This window comes from Caretta caretta, chromosome 10 (assembly GCF_965140235.1).
Source record: "Caretta caretta isolate rCarCar2 chromosome 10, rCarCar1.hap1, whole genome shotgun sequence".
Classification (NCBI taxonomy): Eukaryota; Metazoa; Chordata; order Testudines; family Cheloniidae; genus Caretta; species Caretta caretta.
In genome coordinates, this window is record NC_134215.1 from 7,387,650 (window position 1) to 7,409,216 (window position 21,567).

Sequence of the window (21,567 nt, forward strand, 5' to 3'; positions counted from 1 at the left end):
AGAGGATATGCAAGGATTGGTTCACCTAAAATGCAGCCACCTCTGGGGTGGAAGGTGGCAGCTGTGTAAGAGCACATAGAAACACAACCTCAGAATTCACCCACCACTGAAATGCAGCTACCTCTGGGGTGGAAGGCAGCAGGTGTGTAACAGCAACACTGCACAACTGTTTAATACATGAAGTGATGGGGAAGGCCGTGTCCAGCTGAAATTGCAGCGGAAGTTTAGTGAAGCAGGATGTCATTACTCAAGGAGGAATTTAGTCTGGGCATCAGGATTTTGCCCTTTGATCCCAGGCTCAGCTCTTGCAGAAGATACCAGGGGATCTTTAATGGCCATAAACCATCAGGAGCTTGGCTTAACCCCTCTTCAGAAACGGTGTGATACTCTCTCATGGCAGGAGCTTTGCTTCCTGATCCCATCGGGAGATTGATCATATGCCCTGAATCATGAGGATCAAGAGCTCTAGTCACTTCATCCTGCCTAGCGTCACGGCCCTCACTGCTAGGAAAACCTAATCTTCTGAAAATATTCTGAGCCCCTCGCCTCGCTGCTGAGCAGAGGCGCTTTGGGACAGAATGGCAACTGCTCGCTGTCCAGCCAGATTCATGTCTTGGGCCTCCTGGCCCTGCAGATTTGCATTCGCTAACCCCTGCAGGTTCCCTGTCTTGGGTCTGCAAAAGTCTATGGGTCGGATGACGTGCGAGGCCATGTAACACTAGACTCCCTGACTCTCAGCCAAACTCTCTTACTAAGGACGTCTGCCCAGGTGTAACCTACATCCCCAGCAGCCCAAAGGAGATTTCATGGGGTGCAAGTTAACCGTTCCTCTAAGCTCTCTGGGACGCCCCTTTGTACTTGCTGCTCTCTGCTCCATCAGCTTCTCACCCCACACCCATCACCATGGTGTCTGGTTGCCTCGTGTTGGTACAGCTACCACCTCGTTTGCCTAACAGGTCGCATTTTATGGCGAGTTCTTTAATAGTCCAGGGACCCACAAGCCTACCCAGGGGCTCAGGATTCCCAGATACTTTTCCTAACTTGCAAACCACAAAATTGCATGAACAAATCAATGCAAGAAAGATCAACATTTGGAGCAGGGAGCAGCACTGAGTGGGGTGGGAGGGTCCAAACAGGTCAGATTTGGAGCCATTCTGAAAGCCAGGTGGCAGCGGTGTGAGACCTCTGTAGGGCTAAGGTCTCTACTGGGTTACCTCTGTACCCTGGGGTATGGCCTTTCCAGCAGTGCTGCTAGGGCGCTGGATAAGGGCTTCTCTTTTGGATGGTCCCTGCTGAATCAGCCGCATCTCAGCCTTTGGACAGGCCAGGGCTAAGCTTCCCCAGCCCTCCAGTAACAAAGGGCTTTCCTATCACTTTCCAGCTGGGTCCTGGCCGCAGGGCAATGCGCTCCTGGCTGGGGGAAGCCACATGCTCTGCCCTCTCCTTCAGCACCTGGCAGGGCAGCGTGAGGCTCCGGCATCCAGCCCTGAACCCCAGAGGAGATGAAGCTGCTCGGCCTCTCATGCTGTTACCTGGAGGCGACATTGGAGAAGACCTGGCTGTGGCAGTCGGTGGGGGAACGGCGGCTGGTGATGGTGGCCAAGGCCTCTTGGTGCTGGTAACAGGCTTCACCGTGGCTATTACTTCCTTGGCCACCTACAACACAGAGGTGGAGACCAACTTCCTGTGAGAGATCGAGCCATTTCCCCGGGCTGGGGGGCTCTCCTTCATTACAGGCAGGAGCAGGGGACACTCACTGGCCCGTGCGGTGCCCTGCCAGCTAGCACTGGGGTTCAGCCCAGGTAGTGGCCAGCCTGGGGATCATGCTCTCCTTCAGAGCCCTGACTCTGATCCCCAGCTGGTGGGGACTCCGAATGCTCAGCTGCAGAGCAGCACCCCTCGCCCCTGCATTCTCCAGGCAAGCAGCTGGACCCTCCCCGTCCACACCCTGCAGCACCCCAGGCTAGGGACAGGGAGAACGGCCACCTGTGCCTTCAGACCAGCGCTTTCATACCGGAGCGGCTGTTGCGGGGCCTGGTGCCACTGACATCTGCCCCTTTAAGATCATCATGGCCTCCTCATGGGGATCCTTCTTCTTCACAAAGACCTTCCCACCTTCCTTCCTGCAGGGACAAACAGCCAGGAGCCAGAGCCAGGTCAGTGAGCAGCCTCTGGCCCAGCGGGTCGAGATATATACCAGGCCTCATCCCCTGAGCTAAAGGGGTCGCCCCATGAGCCAGTAACAGTCTGTTATAGTTGCTGGGAGCCCAGCCAGCCCACCTGCTGCTAAAGCATGGCTGGGAAATGCAACCCAGCTGCTGTCCCTGCAACTTTACGGTTGCGAGCTCCAGCCCAGCATCAGATGCTGATGTCTGCAGGGGCTCGGGCAGGAGATCTGAGTTCTGGCCCGGCGGCCCAGGGTCTCACCTGATGGGCTCGGGGAGCCTGGCAGGCCGCTGGCACTGCTTAATGATGTTCTTAATGTGCTGCGTGGGCTCGGGGAAGTGCTGTGAGCTCAGCTTGGCCGGCCGCACCAGCTCGCCAGCCCGCAGCCTGGAGGCAGGAGCTGTCGTGGAGGGAGGAAGCAAGCGGGAGGCTGGGTTGAGAATCTCAGGGAGTGGAGGTAGGCTCCAGCACTGAAATCCTGCCCTGTCCCACCCCCCAGAAGGTGGGGAAAGGCTCCTGCTCTGGTTTGCAAGGCTCAGGCTATGATTGTGACTTCTGCCCAGCACCATGCATGAGCCCAGTGCCCCCTGGGCCACCTCTCCCTGCTGGGCTTCTATCTCCCCCTTCGCAGGCCTTGGCCTTGGCTCTGGGGCGCCCTGCAGAGCAATCACAGGTGTCTGCACAGCTCTTTGCTCCCTTGAAGTGTTTGCATGGGGCTTCAGCCAGAAGCTCTGCAAGCTCCTCTCACACCTCACACTTTCCCCCGCCCCTGGCCTGCAGCCCTGTCAGTGCTTCCCGGGTCTGACTTGCTGCCCCCACCCCCGGCTAGTCACAACTTCCTTCCTTCTCCGCCCCTAAACCTGAGCGGGAGCACTGTACCCATCCTGGGCTCCCCCTACCCGCCCTGCTGACGCCCCTCACTCCCCACCGACAGCCCTCCTCTCCGATGGCGGGTCATTTTCAAATAATAGCAGCAAACCACACCCATGGGAACTAGTCCTAAAGCCAGGCTCGCTTCAATGCTAAGGCAGGATTTGAACCCAGGTCTCCAAAGGCAAGCGCTGCCAGGTTGGCCCATGGCACCACTATGCACCTTGGCTTGGCGTTAGCGTCCCCTGACAGCTGCAAGCTCAGGGCTGTGCTCTCAGTGTCCCTGCGGGGGTGGAGGGGTGAGATCCCAACTCAAGACAGGTATCTCCAGGGGAGGCTGTATTTGTGGCTGATCCCTTACCGGCTTTCTGCACGGAGGCTGCCGTCCTGGCAGGTGTCTGGCTCACAGCTGTCCTCTGGCCGGGGGAAGGAGAAGGAGTGCGTTACATCAGCAGGCTTTAATGGGATGGGTTTCTGAAGCTCCGCTCTAGGAATTATTTGGGGGAAGCGCTGTGCTAGGCAGGAGGCCAGGCCATGTGATTTCTTCTGGCTTTAGCATCCATGAAAACTGCCTTGGCGAGGGGCAGCCATGATGTGGCACGGCTGTCCAGCTGCTACAGTGGCTTCTGTTTCAATAGGGTCCTTTCACCCCAAAGGATTCCAGAGCCCTTTAGACTGTACAGGGATCACTTCACCCCTCCCCCGCTCCTGAAATGCAGCTGCCTCTGGGGTGGGAGGGTGCCAAGCAGCCCAGTGCGCTGTAGAACAGGCGTGGAGGCAGAAAGGCAATTCTGGCCCAGGTTAGATGGTAAATGCCTCGTCTTTCCTTGTCTGCCCTGGGGTCTCTAACGTCCTCCCCGAGCAATGAGGGGCAGGGGAAGGGGGCGGTTAAGGCTCCATCATAACATTTCCACCATAAAAAGCTGCCTGGAGCGGAGTCATTATTACTAGCGTGGCCAGGTGGAATCTGGGCACCCACCAGGATCCAAGACCTCTGGGAGGCAGAGCACATTGGAGCCTTTCCCAGCGCGCAGCCCCACCACCCAACAGCTGGGGGCAGGAAACGAAAGGGGGCGCCTTCAGCGGAGAGCGCAGGGGGAGCTCAGGGAGCCGGCAGGGATCATCTGTTGGAATCTGGCCAGGACTGGGGGCTGTGGACCCCTCAAGGGGCTTGAATTGTCACCACAGGTCAGGACCTCGCTTTTCTCTGTCCTCTAAGAACACTGCTAGCGCTAAGCTGGGGCCTTGGGGTCAGCGTTGATTCCAAAGGGAGAGTGACCCCCATGGCCACGCTGGGTCACTGGGGCCAGCGCCGACTCCCGCTCCCTGCGGTACCGGGTCCCCGAGTACCACACCACATCCCCATCACCTACCCCGCTCCCTGCGGCACAGGGTCCCCGAGTACCACACCACATCCCCATCACCTACCCCGCTCCCTGCAGCACAGGGTCCCCGAGTACCACACCACATCCCCATCACCTACCCCGCTCCCTGCGGCACCGGGTTCCCGAGTACCACACCACATCCCCATCACCTACCCCGCTCCCTGCGGCACAGGGTCCCCGAGTACCACACCACATCCCCATCACCTACCCCGCTCCCTGCGGCACAGGGTCCCCGAGTACCACACCACAGCCCCATCACCTACCCCGCTCCCTGCGGCACCGGGTCCCCGAGTACCACACCACATCCCCATCACCTACCCCGCTCCCTGCGGCACAGGGTCCCCGAGTACCATACCACATCCCCATCACCTACCCCGCTCCCTGCAGCACAGGGTCCCCGAGTACCACACCACATCCCCATCACCTACCCCGCTCCCTGCAGCACAGGGTCCCCGAGTACCACACCACGTCCCCATCACCTACCCCGCTCCCTGCAGCACAGGGTCCCCGAGTACCACACCACATCCCCATCACCTACCCCGCTCCCTGCGGCACAGGGTCCCCGAGTACCACACCACATCCCCATCACCTACCCCGCTCCCTGCGGTATCAGGTCCCCGAGTACCACACCACGTCCCCATCACCTACCCCACTCCCTGCGGCACTGGGTCCCCGAGTACCACACCACATCCCCATCACCTACCCCGCTCCCTGCGGCACAGGGTCCCCGAGTACCACACCACATCCCCATCACCTACCCCGCTCCCTGCGGCACCGGGTCCCCGAGTACCACACCACATCCCCATCACCTACCCCGCTCCCTGCAGCACCGGGTCCCCGAGTACCACACCACATCCCCATCACCTACCCCGCTCCCTGCGGCACAGGGTTCCCTACGCAGCCAATTACTTTAGTTTATTAGTCATGGATTGGGTGTTGTGTGAGGTTAGGGCTATAGATTATAAAGCTGAGCAGTAGTAGGAAGGGATAAGTAGGCATTAGGTAGCTGAGTAAGGAGGGCTGAAACGCAAGGCCTACAGGCTGAGGCCTGTAAGATTGTAGCTTAGCCATACTAGGCCTTAGAGTTAAGAAACGCTGCCATAAGTCAGTGACCGGAGACTGACCCATACGTTTACAGGAGGAGAGGCGCCAAGGGACGGTATTGTGAGAAATTAGCCGTAAGATTCATTTTAAATCACAACATGCTCCAGTGGTACATTTTTTCGAACACGGGCCGTAACCGCCTTCTCCTAACACCGCACGGGGGCCAGCACTGACTCGGTGCGGGGAGTCCGCCTCCCCCACGCCCTGGGGTTTCTATTTCTCTCTTCACCCCCAGGACACACCGCTCCAGGGAGGGTCCATAAAAGAGGACTAGGGCCATGCCAGCCTGTGAGAGAAGAATGAGATGGGAGAAACAATGACCCTGCCTGGGAGCCTGCCAGCCGTTGTCTGGCAGCACTCAGCTGTCCGGGAGGGCAGCCTCACACCTTCTCGGGGCTGAGCCGCCCCCCAGGGGGGACACGTGATCTGCCAGAAGATGCAGGGTCCTGTCCAGCCCTGTTCTACTCCTCACCGGGGCTGGTTTGGCTCATTAGACCTCAGGGAAAGGCTATAAAAGGGGCCAGCACCCAGATGTAACATCCTAGAAAGTCAATCCCTTGCCTGCTCATCTTGACACCAACAGCGGAGAACAGGGATTTTAGGGCCAGGCGGTTCCCTTCTTGCTCTGAACGCGGGCTGGGTGCGTTCCCATCCCCCTCAGCAGGCGGCACAGCAGACGGACCCACCTGCAGCGACAGTGCGGCGCTGGGCGCCCTCGGGACTGTGCTGGGGGCTCCGTCGGCAGGGCTGGGGCTGGTGGCCTGGGAGGCGCTGGGGGAGGCTGTGCCATCCCCCCGCTGCTGCGGCAGAGCCACCCCCCGCCCGGTGACCTGACGAGCCTGCGCCGCCGAAACGAGGGAGCGGGTGTGAGCCGAGGCCGGACTCCGCCGCCTCCTCAGACACCCCCTCGCTCATCCCAGGTGCTCCCCACAGGGCAGGACAGAGATGTGAAGCAGGCCACCTTCTCCAAGGCTGCTCCAAATCGCCAGCCCCAGCCACATCCCACTTGGGGTGGGCGGGGAGTGTCAAAACCCTGACATCCTCGTGGCCTGTCAGCTCCATCGCCCCTTGGTGCCTGGGGCCTCTGCCTGCCCCAGCCATTGTCCCGGGCAGGGATTTTGCACATTTTGAACTAAGGCCCTGGAATCGGCAAGGAAAAAGCCACATAGCTCCTGCAGAACTGACGTGTGTGCTTCAACCTCAGTGCCGCCCCCTACCGTGCCCCCCAAGTCCCCTGGCCCCACTGACCCGGAGCAGGGCCTGCTGCTTGATGTGGTCGTGCTGCAGCACCAAGTTGGGCTCCTGCAAACCTGCAAATGCAAAGAGGAGGGAGCTGGGATGAAACCAGAGCAGGAAGGCTGGCGGGGAGAGCTGCCGGCTGGGCGTGCGCCAAGAAGGGGGCACTCCAGCAAACAGAGGAGCCTGGCAGTGCGCGCACAGCCTGGCTGGGGCTCAGATACCACAGTGATGGGCGTAGGGCATGGACCTGGAGAGGACAGAGTGGCTGGGAAAGCAGGGGCAGGGTGCACAGCCCAGGGACAGGGGAGTGCCGTGCATTGCTGACCCCTCCTGACCGTGGCTTCAAAGGGAGCCCTCTCCACCCTTCCTTGGCTGAAGGCCTCATGCTGGTTCGCAGCGCTGCTACCCCCTACCAGCCCGGGCTGGATCCTGTCTGTACCGTGTGCCAAGGAGCCGCGTTTTCTGCAGCACGACGGCTCGCTAACGGCCCATCCGACCGACCATCCTGGGTGCAGCAATATGGGCATGTTGCTCCCCGAGGCGCCTGCGTTCCGGGCACCACCCCGCTTTGTGGGAGAGATACGGGAATGCCCTTGGCTGGCGGGCTGAGATCTCCACCCGCCCTGCTGAAGCCCCCACATTACTCCAGTCCCAGCCTTCAGCCAATCACCTCAAAGCTGGGGGTGGAGTGGGGAGGTGGGTGGTTAAGACTCATTTCAAGCCTCAGGAGGGGAAGGCCCCATGGTCACTGAGCCAGCCAGCCCCACTGAAATCAGGTGGGACGGAAGGGGCTAGACCATCCCAGGTCCTAGTGATTTCAACTTCCCTGAGGAAATCTGGCCCTAGCGCACCCCTATAGCTTCTGTCGGGGCTGTAGCCTCCCCTGGGATGTGTTCAGAGTCCCCTGAGACACCCACCCCTCTGCTCACAGGCACAGGGCAAGCAGTCACCCTGCAGCTCCTTCTGGCCACTGATCTCACCCAGCCACACACCTGACCTCCCCCTTCCCAGCTGAGGAAGGAGTCTGTGTGGCCTAGTGGATAGGACACCAGACTGAGACTTAGACCTGGGTTCAAGTCCTGGCTCTGCTCTGCTACTGCTTTGCTGAGTGACCTTGGGTGAGTCACTTCCCCTCCCATGCCTCAGTTTCCCCGTCTGTATAATGGAGACAGTGATCCTGCCCTCCTGTGTAAAGCAACTTGAGATTGTTGGAGGAAAAGCGCTAGGCATTAGCTAGGTATTATGATTATTATGATAATCATCACCATTGTGCAGATGGGGAAACTGAGGCCCAAAGCAGGGCAGTGACTTGCCTAAGGTCACCCAGCAGGCCAGTGGCAGAGCTGGGAATAGAGCCCAGGAGCCCTGCCCCCTGCAGAGTCCTGCTCTGGCAGGCATTGCCCTATGCAAGGCCAGGAGGCTCTGCCCACACTCACCGGTTTGCTGGGTCATCTCCATGGGTGCTCTGGCACCGCCTTGGTCCACACTGCTGCTCCCACCTCCTACCCGGCCTCCTCCTTTCATCTTCCGGGAGACAGCAGCTGGCTTCTCCAAGTCCTGGCACAGGAGAGGGGCGGGAATGAAGCAAACAAAGGTTCGAGTGTGGCAGGGGCAGGAGCCTCGGTGGCAGGCTGGAAAGTGATCCTAGCCACGTCAGACGAGCGCCAGGGAACATCCAGGCCAGGGAGATTGAGTGACAGCTCCTTCCCCGCTAACGCTTCACTCGCAATGGACAGGTAGGGAGCCGAAAGCGTCCACGGCTTTGGGGTCGTTGTAACAACGGAGGTTTCATGCCTCCTAGTTTCTCCCAGGGTAACTCGTCCCCATGCCCCCATTCGGGGACCCCACCTAATGCTTCTGCCTAGATGAGGGTGTTGGCCCCAGCCAGCCCTCCCAATCTCAATGTAACTGATCCCCTTCCCGGGGCCTGCCACCTGGCACAGTACAAGAGACAAGAATAAACTCCAGTAACACAATAGCGGGTGACGTTTATACAGCACCTTTCACGCCACTCCCAAAGAGCCACCTCTGCTATAGAAATTCAGCCACCTCTGGGGTGGGAAGGGAAATGGGAGAACAGAGGCTACCCAGCTCTGAGTCTCACCAAAATGCCATGGGATCGTAGGGGCCCACACAGGTGCTTAGGTCCCAGAGACTTAAAGCCGAAGTGCTTCCAACCTGGTGCTTACGCCATTCAGCAGTGACAGCAGATTAAGCCCGACGGCCTTGCTGACACTGGGGCAGAGGGCCTGGCTAGCAAACACAGAATCTAGCCCCAAAGAGTTTTCTGCTGTGGTTCGTTCCCTTCTTAGACCCAAGCTCCTAAGGGTCCCGGGCGGAAACTCCTGCAGTTAAGACAGGGACTCCCTTGATCTGTCTATGGGCATGGACCTTTCCCCATTTCCCTAACAGCTGAGCCCCTCACAGTCCTTAATGACACCCCCGTGAAGTAGGGCAGGGCTCCCAAGCCCCAGCCATCCTTCCTCTCATTCCCAACAGGGAACTGTCCTTACCCCATTCCCATAGGACAGGACCGGGTCAAACAGACTGTCCAGGTAACGATCCAACCCCTTGTGTGTTCGAGGTTCGCTGACGGTGTCGGAATCTGCTGGCGGGGTCACAACAGGCAGAGGAAGAGTGAGCCGAAGAGGAAGGTGTTGGCTGACTAGTGCCTACTGCTTCCAAATGCCTCCCAGGCTCACGGGCCTCCGGAGTTAACGGCCCATAACCGTGAAACTCCCTGCACTCCGGAGTCTATAGCCAGGTAATTCCATGGCCACAGTGACATTAACATCTCTGCAGGCTAAAGCAGGGGTGACCAAATCTCATGCTTCAGGGCATCAGGTCAGGAGGGCCCTCAAACCCCCCTCCCCCACAGAGACCAGGAGTGGTCAGGTGCATTATGGGAAGGGTTGCCTTTTTTCTAAAGCCCCAGGCCAAGATGATTTTGAGCTGGATCCTGAAGTGAATGGGAGTTATGCTGCTTTGTCCGTGGAAAGACGGGCCCAGTCTTGGGGGAGAAGGCTGCAGGAAGGACAGTTTGACTCTTACCGCGACTGTAATATCCATCTGAGTCAGGGGTGTTTGGAGGTGGCACAGTGGGGGCCTTCGTCAGTGGGGGAGGAGGGACTTCCTCATCCGAATCTAAGCCCTGTCCGAAAACTCTACAGAGAAAAGGGGGGAGAGGCATAAAGAGGAAACAGCTGTTTAATCTCCACCCCTCATTGCTTTCTCTTTGTCCGCTGGAGACTCCAGGCTGCTGCTGCGGGAGACGCGCTGAGGTGGAGACCCTGCATGCAGCCGGCTCTGAGGCAGGGCTCGGCTGAGGGCCTGGCAATGGGCTCCCATCCCATCCTGCCCAAACGCTCCTGCCAGCAGCTGATCTCACAGGATTTCTGCCCTTCTGGACACGTAAGGTCAAAGCGAGCCAGTGGCCCTAGTGGGATTAGAGCCCAGCTGTTTCCTGGCTCCCAGTCCTATACTCCGCTCCCTCCAGAGGCCACACCTCCCTCCAGAGGCCACACCCCCACTTCTGGCCACGCCTCCTTCCGATGGCCACACCTCACGCCTCTCAGAAAGCGTTTGCAGTGCCTGCAGTGGCATGTATGCTGCACACGATGCAGCTGAATGATCGGGAGCTTCAAAGGGGCCCAGCGCTCTGGTAGCTGGCCCTTGAAAAGCAGGGCTGCTGTGAAGGGCGTCCAGATGCTCCAAGCGGCTCTGGAACAGGTCTGCACGTCGGGGATCTGGGGTTCTGACCCCCCTTACCCCTGCAGCCGCTGTGAGCTCATGGGACTCCGGGCCCAGCGGGGCTCTCCTCGTCAGGCTACGCCGCATCCCCGGATACCTACCCACTGGCAGCGCCGCTGCCCTTGTCCACCCCCTCTGAAGCGACGATGAAATGGGATTTCTGCTTGGGGAAGCCCCTGGGCAGCTCCAGGTCGGAAATGAGGTCCAGGATGTAATCGTGGCCAGCCAGCTCGGCCCACTGGGCGCCATCTTTCATGGAGACGGACCAGCCCCTCCAGCCCTCCGTCAGCCCCCTGCAGGCAAAGCACAGCCTCTGAGCCAGGAGAGCGCACCCCTGTGGGGGGACACAGCGCGGAGGCAGAGCAGGCCCAGGGAAGGCCTTTGTGGGGTGAGCCCTGCCTGCTCAACCCCGCCACTAGGCCAGGCCCTGGCCCTCCATGCATCGAGACCCAGCAGCAGCTGCTGTGATATTCGCCCCCCAAGACGCACCCACAGCTGCCGAAATAGAAATAGGACCCACCAGCTCCACAGCCAGCAGTTGCTGCGATAGCCCACGGCCCTGCTTGGGAAGGGCTCACTGCTTTACTCCAGAGGGGCTGCGTATGGCTAGAGATGGGGCCTGAAGCAGCTCCCTCGCTCCCCAGATCCGGATGCACCCTGCCCATTGGGAATCTGGATCCAAATTGTGTAGCGTTAGCTAGTCACTGCTTCCTACATGACTAGAGAGCCCCAGCCTAGCCGGCTCTGCCTAGTGCAGTGTGGGCCAAGGGCTTCCACAGTCCCTGTGGGACACGGAGCAGACAGATCCATGGGGCAGGTGCCATCCCCCGCAGGGCCAAAGCCTCCCTACCTGTGCTTCAGCACGTCCCCTGCCAGCTCCTCCCCTGTGCTCCAGGAACGGATGGGGCAGGAGAAGTGGCCACCTGAGAAGTTAAGAGCAGATGGTCAAATTGCTGCATTACTGAGCAGCCGAACCCCAGCCCCAACCACCGCACCCCCAGCACCTGGAGTCCGTTTGGGTATGTGGGGCAGTGAGCGCGCACTGGCAAAACTGCCCCCAGGGCTGGGGAGAGAAAGAAGGGCCCAGGGAAGGGATGGAAACAGAGGATTGTTAAGGCTAAATGAGGGCTGCAGTGCACCCAAATGTTGGGCTCCCGCAAATTACTGCACCCCCACTCCCTCACCTCCCATCCCATTTTCCCTTGCACATCGCTTCCCAGGCTGCGGTCTGCCTCTCAGTCCTGATCGACCCTGCAAGTGCAACGGCCCAGCCCAAACCTCCCTGCTTCCCCCACACCCCCTCTCACCCTGGGGCCGGTTCCCCAAGATCCTGGCGTTATCCGCCCCCAAGAGCCTAGACTCTGGGCCACGTTCTGCCTTCACTAATCCCCGTGAGTCCCCACTGAGTCATGGGGGTGTGCGCAGGGTGCCAGTCAGGCTCACCAGCGTCTGGCCCACCAGGGCAGTGGCATCACCTCTCCCTGTAGCCGCCCTCAATCCCCCTCACCCCATGTGCTGAGTCTTGACCAAGGCCCCTGGGTTCGTCCCACAGGCCCCTCACCGTTGAAGCAGTAGACGTCCAAGGCCATGCTTGCTCTCTGCCTGTTGGCCGTCCACTCGAGCAGCGATGGCGGGTAGGCCCGGGCCATCTCGGGGCCAAGCTGGGACCGCAGCATGGCCTGCATCAGCTTGTGCTGGCACACCGGCTTGTAGCCATCAAAGGCGTAGTCGGAAACAAACCTACACAGGAAGGACGGACGCCATGGGAGGGGGCTGGGCCAGCAGAGTAATGGGGGCTGGGAGGAGGCTGGGCCAGCAGGACATGCATCTGCACAACGGAGCAGGACACAACCTCCTTTGACTTTCACTGACTCGCGCTCTCCAGGCAATGCCACGGGCCACCTGGAAGCCATGATGGAGCCGCGAGGCAGGGGCATGTCTCCGGCTGTGCACCCAACAGCCCCAACCTTTCCAGGTGCTGATGCAATACCCTGCGCTTCGTGCCTGCTGACGTCTCCCCCTAGAGGTCAGCTCAGGGATTACAATAGCCTACTGCTGCCGTACAGCAAAAGGAGTTCCTGCTTTAGCTCAAGGGGTACAAGCCAGAGGTTTTTGGGGCAGAAGGTTGCAGGTTTGAGCCCTGCGGAGGAGCTGTATGTGAGGATGCCCTTGATTCCCATAGGGTTCGCTGGCAGCTAAGGGGGCTTGAAGGAGCCCAGGATTGGGACCATCAGAGGGATGTGATTGGCCTGATTTAAGAAGTGCTGGGAACCCCTACTTCTAGCTGGAGCCCATGGGAGCTAGAGGGTTTAGCCCTGTCCCCTGGGCTCCCTCACAGCCTTGCCCCAGCCCCAGTGCTCACTTGAGCAGGTGTTTTTCCAGGCTGGTGGAGGGGGCAAAGCCACTGAGGCAGGCGGCCAGGAGGAGCCAGCCCCGCTCCTCGTTGTTGACGTTGGTGTTCCGCCACACCTGGTTGGCGATCTGAGCCAGGATCTCGTCCCGCAGGCCCGGTGCCGAAAGCCCCTTCTGAACGATGTAGTTCCCAAACAGGTTCTCCTGGGTGCCACCAAGGTGTGGGTCGCCCATGAAGCGCAGAATCTACCGCCGAGAGAGAGTCCAGGAGATATGGGATACCGAGCAATGGTCAGAAATCTCTCCTTCCCTTCCCGCAACACAGACAGGCCTCCCCCCTCTTTCCAGGGGTGCCCCCAGAAATCTTTCTCCTCGGAGGCATCATCAATCTCCACGGAGCCATCCACGCTGCAGCTGCTGGTCCCAGTGACACACCCAGCCCTTGCCTTTGTGCCCACCTGCCCTGGTGCAGTGTCACCCCCCGTCCCTGAGAGGGGACAGGGCTGGCAGGCCCCTGGGCAGAGCACTGGTCCAGGAGCTGGCCCCACTGGCCAGGGGGGCGGAAGAGCAGCGCTGGCTGCCCCACTGCCCAGGGTGCCCCACTCAGGTTTGGCCCCAGACCCCTCCATCGTGACGGGGCGCTGCAAGGCCAAACCCGAGTGGACAGTGTGGTGGCCATGCTGCTGCTCCTCGCCCCTGCCAAAGGTAGGCCGCATCTGCTCCCGCTCCTCCCCTTCCTCAGGGTCTCCTCCCCAGCACGGTATCCCAGGAAGAATGACGTGCAAGTGCTGTAACTGTTGTTGCAGCAGGAAGGAAGAAGACAAGACCCTCTCCTGCTGAAGAGCTCCCTGTCCCAGCCCCACCACCCTGGGCTCTGAGTGGGCTGGGACAGGGAGCCCCTTTAGAGATGGGGGGTGAAGATCTTTAGCATCACCCGTCGTGGGTGCTGGGCTGGCGCTGGGGAAGCCACGAGGTCCCATGGCAATGCTGTGAACTCCTGGTGGTCTTGTTCCCTCCATCCCTGCTGAAAGGCCCCTCTGAGCATGTGCCTATGGCCAGGTCGCCAGGGATCAGGGGCTGGAGGCAGGACATGAGGGGGCATCCCAGGCCTCCAGCTCAAACTGATTTATGGACTTATGCCCATTGGCCATGAATCCTCCTACCCCTTGGATGGACGGAGCCTTGCTCCCTTTCCTCTGCAATTCCCAGACTGCAAGGAGACGCTCTGGACAAACCAGAGGCCTTGGGGACGAGGCCAGGAGACGCTGTGAACGCCGACCTACCAGCTTGAACAGACTGAGCGCTTCTTGCATGAGCTCCTCCTCCAGCTGGGTCAGAGGGGATGCCAGTGGCACGGAGAGCATCCCAAACAATGGCTCCTGCGGGGCAATAGAGGACAGGCGCATTGAACTCGGCTGCAGGGATTTGGCAAAGCTCAGACTATGGGCAGCCATGAAGGCCAACAACAGGCTAGGTCCGTTGAAAGGTCCTGGCTGGAACGATCATTGGTGACTCAAGGAACATTACAAAATCCCCCAGCACCGAGCTTCCAATCCCGGCGTGTTCAGCTGGGAAGTGAGGGAGGTAGGCCAGCATCCAGCTCGAGAAATACAGAACAGTCTGTCAGACAGTGGCATCGCACGTGTGCACACCACTTCCATGAGACAGGCACAGGCCAAATGCCGAGCTAGGGGCCGTATTCTGCTCTCAGACACGGAGTGATTCCATCACTCCAGGAGCAGAGTGGAGAGCAGGACCCGGCCCCTGTGCGCCAGCAGACGCTGTGCACAATCTCCTGGGAAGAGAAACGTGTGAGTGAGGATTTGAATGAGATGACGACAAGATCTTCTGGACAAAAATGCGAACGTCTGCCTGTGGATTGTGGCATCCTGCTGCATGCATGAGACCCGAATGACGTGACGGACTAGAATAAAGCTGGCTAGGATCCCGGTCTGGGCTGAGTGAAACCCAGAAGGCACATGGCACACACAGGTCAGGGACGTTGATTCAGTGATCAAAGGGGAGCCAGGATCCCAGAGAAGCATGCTTCCTTTCTCCAATCGTCTCATTTTCTCTCAAAAGAGTCCCTTTAAGCTCAGGCCCATTCATAGATGCTACAATCTGCCTGGAGGCACCCCTTGCATCCAAGCCTCAGCATCCTCCATGCTCATTTACCTGGTGCTCAGCATGTCACAGAATCAGGCCCCTCCTAACTTCCCTGGGAAGTCAGTAAGCACCATTGGCCCCGTTTTGCAGATGGGGAAAGTGCGGGTAAGTAACTTGCCCAAGGTCATTCGGCGAGTCAGTGGCAGAGGCGGGAAGAGACTCCAGCAGTCCTGACTCCCAGGCCCCTGCTGTAATCACTTAACACTACCTCCCAGAGCTGGAGGAGAGCCCTGAAGTTTTAACTCCCAGCACGCTCTCTAACTCCCAGAGACAGGAATAGAACCCAGGGGTCCTGGCTTCCGGTCCCAGCTAACTATTGAGCATCACTCCCTCCTTATACTGCCCGTTCTTTAGAGGGCACGGAGTGGCTCAGGGGGCTGCTCAGTGTCTCCCTTACCTGGAAGTGGACCCACACGTACTTGGCCATTGGGTAGTTGTTGATGTCGAGCGGCAGGGTGAGCTGGGAGTTCGTTTGCAGTTTGGGCGAAGGGACCGGAACGACGCACTGAGCGTTCATCGGCTTGTGAGCTGGGGCAGAACAGAGGCACCAGGAGTCAGTGGGGTGGGGAGGAGGAGGGGCTCCAGCCCCTGCCACTGGCTTATGGAATAAAGGTGGGCAACAAACAGAAGCTCCCTGGGGGGTGTCAGCCCGGGATCCTTCAGCTCCAGGGCAGGTCAGAATCAAACCCGTGTTGGTGCAGCCAGGAGGCTGGGTTGAGCTCCTTCTTGGGGCGGGGCAGAGACAGCGCTCACTGACTCTTTCTGGAGACTCCTAGACCAACGTGGCCCAGCTAAACCGAACAGTATTCCAGGGGAAACTGAGGCCCAGAGGCCAATGACAGAACTGGGAATATAACCCAGGCATCCTGAACCCTGTCCCTTGCTCTAATCATTAGACAGCTCTGCCTAGAATCGAGTCCGTTTGGACCCCTGCTGCCTCCTCTCTGGGAAGGGGTCGCTCTAGTCTCTGTTTAGACGGAAGCTTGGTGCAATGTTGCTGACTTGGTTGTGATAACAGCTTCCATCTCTAGCCGGCCTTTCTCCCTGAGGGTCCCAAGGCATTTAACAGGCTGGGGGACAGGTCCTTTTTCTCCGCTGCACCCTCGTGACTCCCATGGCGTACTAGGGGTGCAGTAGTTGGCTAGAATTTGACCCCCCTACATTTAGGGAGTTCCTCACCTATCACTGCAGGGCAACCACCTCTGGGGTGAAGTCTGGCATCTGAGCTGCACATAAGCAGGCAGATGTTTAGCAGGGCAGTCTTGGGTGGACACCCTATGGGATCGTCCACAGGGACAGTAGGACGGTGCTGGTGAAGCTGACTTTGCTAGGGGCCTGGATCGCCACTGGACCATTCCCAGCTGCTCCGACCCAGCCCTCTGTGGGAAATGAGCGCTTACCTGCTGCCAGCTCCAGCAGCCCTGCCAGCTCAGCAGGGACTTCCAGGTGCGTTACATCCACCACCTCCCTCTTGGTCAGCTCCTGAGAGCAGAGCACAGAGACACCCGTCACCGTCCACGCTCTCCTCCGGTGCTGAGCTGGAGAGCTGGATGATCTAACAGGCTCCCCCCGCTCCCATCACCTCTCTGGGTCCAATCCCCTGTGAGGGGGGAGCCCAGGCTGGGCTCCCAGAACCCAGCCGCAGCAGGACCCACAGACGGAGAGACGGCCACCTGCTTCGCTCCGCAGGGCCCTGAGCCCTTCGACCATCCCCGCCAAGCATAGGGAGGAGGCCGAGTCCAGCTGACGCGGGCAACAGCAGAACGTGACCCAGAACTGCTCCAGTGGGCAGCTACCGTAAGCCCACCCCCAGCCCAGGCACACCTCACCCACCGCAGAGCCCGGGGGGGAACACACACACACACACACACACACTCTGAGGGGCAGTGGCATGCACCCCCCACCCCACCGACGTCCAACGTGTGCCCTCTACCCGCATCAGCATGCAGGCGCAAACATCCTTCCCGCCCACGCACCGGTGCACTCGTGCACCTGTCCCTGCCTGCGCTTGTCCCTGCCTGCGCTACACACACACTACACATGTACACGCACCAGCATGCTTGCACGTGAGGCCACCAGGCATTACCTGCTCAGCCTTCTTCTGCTCCTCCTCCGCCCGCCTGCGAGCCTCCTCCTTCCTCTGAAAGCAGAGCACATTGGCACGTGGAGAGCAGCCGCGACACACACCCAGCCGGCTGCTGTGCGAATGGCTCCGGTTGCCTGGGCCGGGTCACTTGCCCGCTAGGAATCTGGCCGGGATGGGAGGGGCGCGGGAGGGTGATGCGGGAATGAAGCCAAACCAGCAGGATCAGAGTTCTGTACCGCGAGGTACAGCAGGCTGGGCTGGTGGCTGGACAGTGCATGGACACGCAAGACCTGGAGGGGCTCCCCTGTTGCCAGCACCCCCTCAGCACAGCTGTGGGGGGAGCCCAGCGCTGGGATAGCAGGGGGCTGCAGGTTGTATTGGGGGGTATCAGCAGAGCTGGGAACGGGAAGGGTGCCCAGCCCCTGCCTGCACCATGCCTGGCTCTATCCTCTCCCTGTCCTGAGCACTGGAAGAAAGGCAGCAGGAGACCAGCCCCGGGGTCCATCAGTATCAGAAGACAGCCCAGTGCCCACGCCCAGGCAGGCACTGGGAGTGAGCACCAGGATCCCTCCTGCACATGCAGAGAGGCTGCGCCTGGCTCCCCTGCGCTCGTCCCTGTCGCCCGGCTAGGCTGGGCCGGACGCTCTGGCTGGTTACTCACCGTGTCCTTGCCATCCAGCTGGAACCGGACACTCTTCATGGGCCCCGACTGGCTCCTGGGGGCACAGCTGCCGTGCCTCGGGCAGGGGACGTGCTCGTCCCTGCACAGCTGGCCGGGGCGGGACTCGCTGCTTTGAGGCTGCTCTGTTTGTTTGCCTACAGAGCTGGCGAAGTCAAGGCTTAACCCTTCCTCCTGTGCCGGCACGCGGGTGCCTGGCCCAGATCTCCCACCCCCAGCACAGCAGCCAGAGAGTCTCTGCTCTGAACTGGGAGCACTGGGGGCCAGATGGTGAGGAGCGAGCCATGGGCAGGGCTGGGCATTAGCACAGGCAAGGCAAGTGGCCACTGGGGGCTCCTCACCCTGGGGGAGCGTCTCATACACTCTGCAGCTCCCCGCCCTCCATCTTTCCCTTAGGCAGGGGGGTCACGCACGGCTGGATCTGCGCCCCCACTGCAGGCTATCCATAGCTTCCCGAGTCCCCAGCCAGCAGGGGAACACCCTCCCCCCCAGCCAGCATCACGGGTAAGATCAGATGCCACTGACAGCGGACCAGGAGCATACAAGATACTCTCACTTCCAGCAGCTCAGCAGCTGGCTCTGGCCCACAGGATCCTGCCCTGGCCCACGGCACTGGCTGGAGTCCAAAACCTGAATGCCGTTCCCTCTGCAATCACACATCTCTCCAGGGGCTTCTGGGCACGTGCCAGCATTGGGATCTCACTCCCATGTGACAGCCAGTCAACGCCCCTGTGCTGGTGGGGCAGGGAGCAGACACACTTTCAAAGACTCCAGTCAGGTTTCGATGAATTCCGTCAATGTCGGTGTCTCCTACACGTCTGGTCAGAGTCACACCCACTGTGCACAATGACACCGCGTCGCTGGCCCTGTGCAAAGCGGCTGTCACTAACACCAGCCCCGTGTGGCACAGGCCCATAGCATCCAGACGGTTTGACTGCACCACCCCCACAGCGCAGGAGCCAGGACAGGGGATGGATCATTTGATAAATTGCCGTGTTCTCTTCACTCCCCCGGGGGCATCTGGCGCCAGCCACCATGAGAAGACAGGATCCTGGCCCAGACGGACCATTGGTCTGACCCAGCTTGGCTGTTCTTACGTCCTCACTTCTGCCTGAGCGACTGGTAATGACACCCCTACCCCTAAATACATTCTGGATTTTCTGGGTGAATTTGGTGCTACAGCAAAAGCTAGAGACAGGGACAGACAGTGCAAGCTTCTGCCAGTGCCCCTCAATCCCGACCTGCTATTCCACCCCTGAGCCCCCCACAGTTCTGCTGTTGCTCCTTAGTCCTGACCGACGGAGCTCCCTGAGATACAGGCCCGTGGCACATCGCACGACCCCCTTCCCTCCCATCGCCCCCCCGGGCCATTCCGCCGCGCCAGCCGCTTGCTCTCACCTTGAGGTACCTCCTGCGATTCACGTACATGTGCACCAGGGACCTGAACTTGATCAGACTCTTCCTCAGCCTCTTGTACCTCTGCCTGCAGGGGACAGCAACCCCGTGGTTAGTGGAGGAGGTGGAAGTCTCTACGCCGGGCCCCGTACCCAGATCCCAGCCCAGGGGGAAGGCCCCTGGCACTGCCCAAATAGCAGGAACAAATAGCTCAGCTTCGGGAAGGTGGGAAGTCATGCACAGGGAAGGGACTCTGGGCTCTGCCTGACCAGCACTGGCCATAGGTGCGTGACACCAGAGTGCTCCTATGGCACCGAATCAGCCTGTCCCCCGTTTGCTGCTGGATGCTCCCAGTCCAGCTCCCCGTCCTCCCCTCCGCAACTTCTAGCTGGAATGGTTAGGGAGAGAACAGAGATTTTCAGCCCATCCTCCAATGACAGTCGGCAGCACGGCTCGCTTGCAGGTGCCCCGCTGGTTTGGACTCTACCCAAGGATTCTACATACATGTAACACGGAAGCTGGGGGCCCGAGCCAAACCCCACTGATGTTGATGGGAATCTTGCCAATGGCCTTTGGATCAGGTCCTTTGGGGGGCGGGGGTTGCCGTGGGGTGAAAGGTCGTGCCTGCTCCATAGGCCTTGACACCAGTGCAGTGGGGGCAGATTCTCCCCCCCTCTCCCCCCGTGTTTCGTTTTGGAACATGTCTCTAATAGTCTATGCTCTGCCCATTGAAACAGTTTGGTTTTGCCTGGATCCCGCCTGATCCCAAAGCTCAGCGCAGGGCCACTCGAAACTCAGCCCAGGGGCGCCCCGAAGGGCTTGGGGCCTTGGTGTGGGCTTTGGTCCCCCAGTAGCTCGTCCCCGCGGCCCTTCCCAAGCAGGAGAGTGAGAGGCTGGCTGGGCCCCTGCGCGGCAGGGCAGAGCGGCACCCCGGCGGTGCCCCACCCCCCAGCACCTGGCCAGGTAGCCCCGGGACTGGCTTTGGAGGAGGATGATCTTGCGGTGCAGTGAGCGGAAGCGTCTCTTGATGAAGAAGGTGTGGGCACAACGCTGCAGGGTGAGCGCTGCCAGGTGCAGGGCACGGTCCCGCTTGCTCTCCAGCAGCTGGTACAGGTGTTCCTTCATGAACAGCTGGCAGCAGGGAGAGAGAGAAAAGGCATCAGCACCCACCCCTGTGGCGGGCAGCTTCTGACCTGCTCACCCAACAGACACCAGCCAGGCTGGGGCCTGCTCCTGCTCCTGCCCCAGGCTCCAGCCGCTCCCACTGACCTCCATGGGACCTCTGCTCCCAGTGCCAGGGGCCTGTCCCAGCGCTTGTGGGAGGGAATGGAAAGACTCTTCTTGATTTCAGTGGGGTCTGGGGCAGGCTCTATGAGAATTAGCAAAGTAGGGTTGGGAAGGGTTTGGCTTAAGCCTCTGCCCCGCGTGAGCTGCATGCAGATGGCCACAGGACATCTCATTATCCCACTCTGCTGAGGGCTGCACAGCAGGGCAACCCGAGTCCGGACGCCAAGGGGTTGATGGCTGTAAGGCAGGGCACCACAGTCGTGGCCCAGGGCATCCAAAGACGCAGGTGTTTGGGCCAGGGGGGTGCTCGTCAGTTTCCATCCCGTGGCAGCTCGTGAGCGGGGCTGGTTCGGGAGGAGAGTGTGGCCTAATGGACCCCCCCACCCATGATCCCAGCAAGCCCAGCTCCCTGGCTGTGCTTAGCTGAGGTCACCCAGCTAGGGTTCTCCTTGGCGCATCAAGGACTCCCCTCGCCTCCGAAAGCTTTGCCCACCAGTGACCCTCCCTGCGAGCGAGGAGAGCTGGTCATTGACGTGGCCCAGGCATGGGAGAGAGGGTGCAACCCCAGCCACGAGCATCCCCTGCAGCAGCTTGGGGGCCCAAGTTCTGACCCCCACCTCATGTAATCAGGGCTCCAGGGGGCCAGTTTGGCAGCAGGATTTTCAGGGCTGTATCAGGCCAAGAGTACCGTCACCATGCAGGATGGCAGCCATGCCCACTTCCAGCCGGTGTCCCTTTAATGCCAGCTGTAACCACTCTCGCTATGACAACGTCTGTTTCCAACTCCCAACAGGTCTGGCTATCAAAGAGGCCGTGGGCACTACGGTGAAGGGCACGTCTGAATTTTCCCATCGTGATCAGAGCCGACAGAGCATCACACGCCAATGTTACGGGCCCTAGCACCAGCTGGGGATAAACCACCAGGCCCAGCAGGCAGAGTGTTTCTAGGGGACTAGATCATGCTTTGGGCAGTGCTCTATGACATGGGGACAAAGATCCAGGGACTAAATCCCCAGAGACATGCAGACACTCTAAAAAAAAGCACTGCACACAACAGACCCCTGCAGTCTCTGGGCTTTGACATCGGC

The 21,567-nt window shown here is 60.0% G+C and overlaps 1 protein-coding gene across 1 annotated transcript in view; it reads right to left on the reverse strand.

Annotated features, from left to right (window-relative positions):
- Positions 1–21,567, reverse strand: part of MYO15A (myosin XVA) — a 104,491-nt gene that overhangs the window by 32,991 nt on the left and 49,933 nt on the right. Inside the window, exons 22-39 of the mRNA XM_075117570.1 lie at positions 20,148–20,323; positions 19,196–19,280; positions 17,119–17,172; positions 16,433–16,514; positions 15,430–15,560; positions 14,150–14,245; positions 12,877–13,112; positions 12,076–12,254; positions 11,365–11,437; positions 10,616–10,807; positions 9,816–9,928; positions 9,278–9,372; positions 8,201–8,321; positions 6,774–6,835; positions 3,398–3,452; positions 2,428–2,566; positions 2,015–2,123; positions 1,533–1,656 (exon numbers count right to left, since the gene is read on the reverse strand). Coding sequence (XP_074973671.1) covers positions 1,533–1,656; positions 2,015–2,123; positions 2,428–2,566; positions 3,398–3,452; positions 6,774–6,835; positions 8,201–8,321; positions 9,278–9,372; positions 9,816–9,928; positions 10,616–10,807; positions 11,365–11,437; positions 12,076–12,254; positions 12,877–13,112; positions 14,150–14,245; positions 15,430–15,560; positions 16,433–16,514; positions 17,119–17,172; positions 19,196–19,280; positions 20,148–20,323 — 2,122 coding nt within the window. The remainder of the gene's footprint in view (positions 1–1,532; positions 1,657–2,014; positions 2,124–2,427; positions 2,567–3,397; positions 3,453–6,773; positions 6,836–8,200; positions 8,322–9,277; positions 9,373–9,815; positions 9,929–10,615; positions 10,808–11,364; positions 11,438–12,075; positions 12,255–12,876; positions 13,113–14,149; positions 14,246–15,429; positions 15,561–16,432; positions 16,515–17,118; positions 17,173–19,195; positions 19,281–20,147; positions 20,324–21,567) is intronic.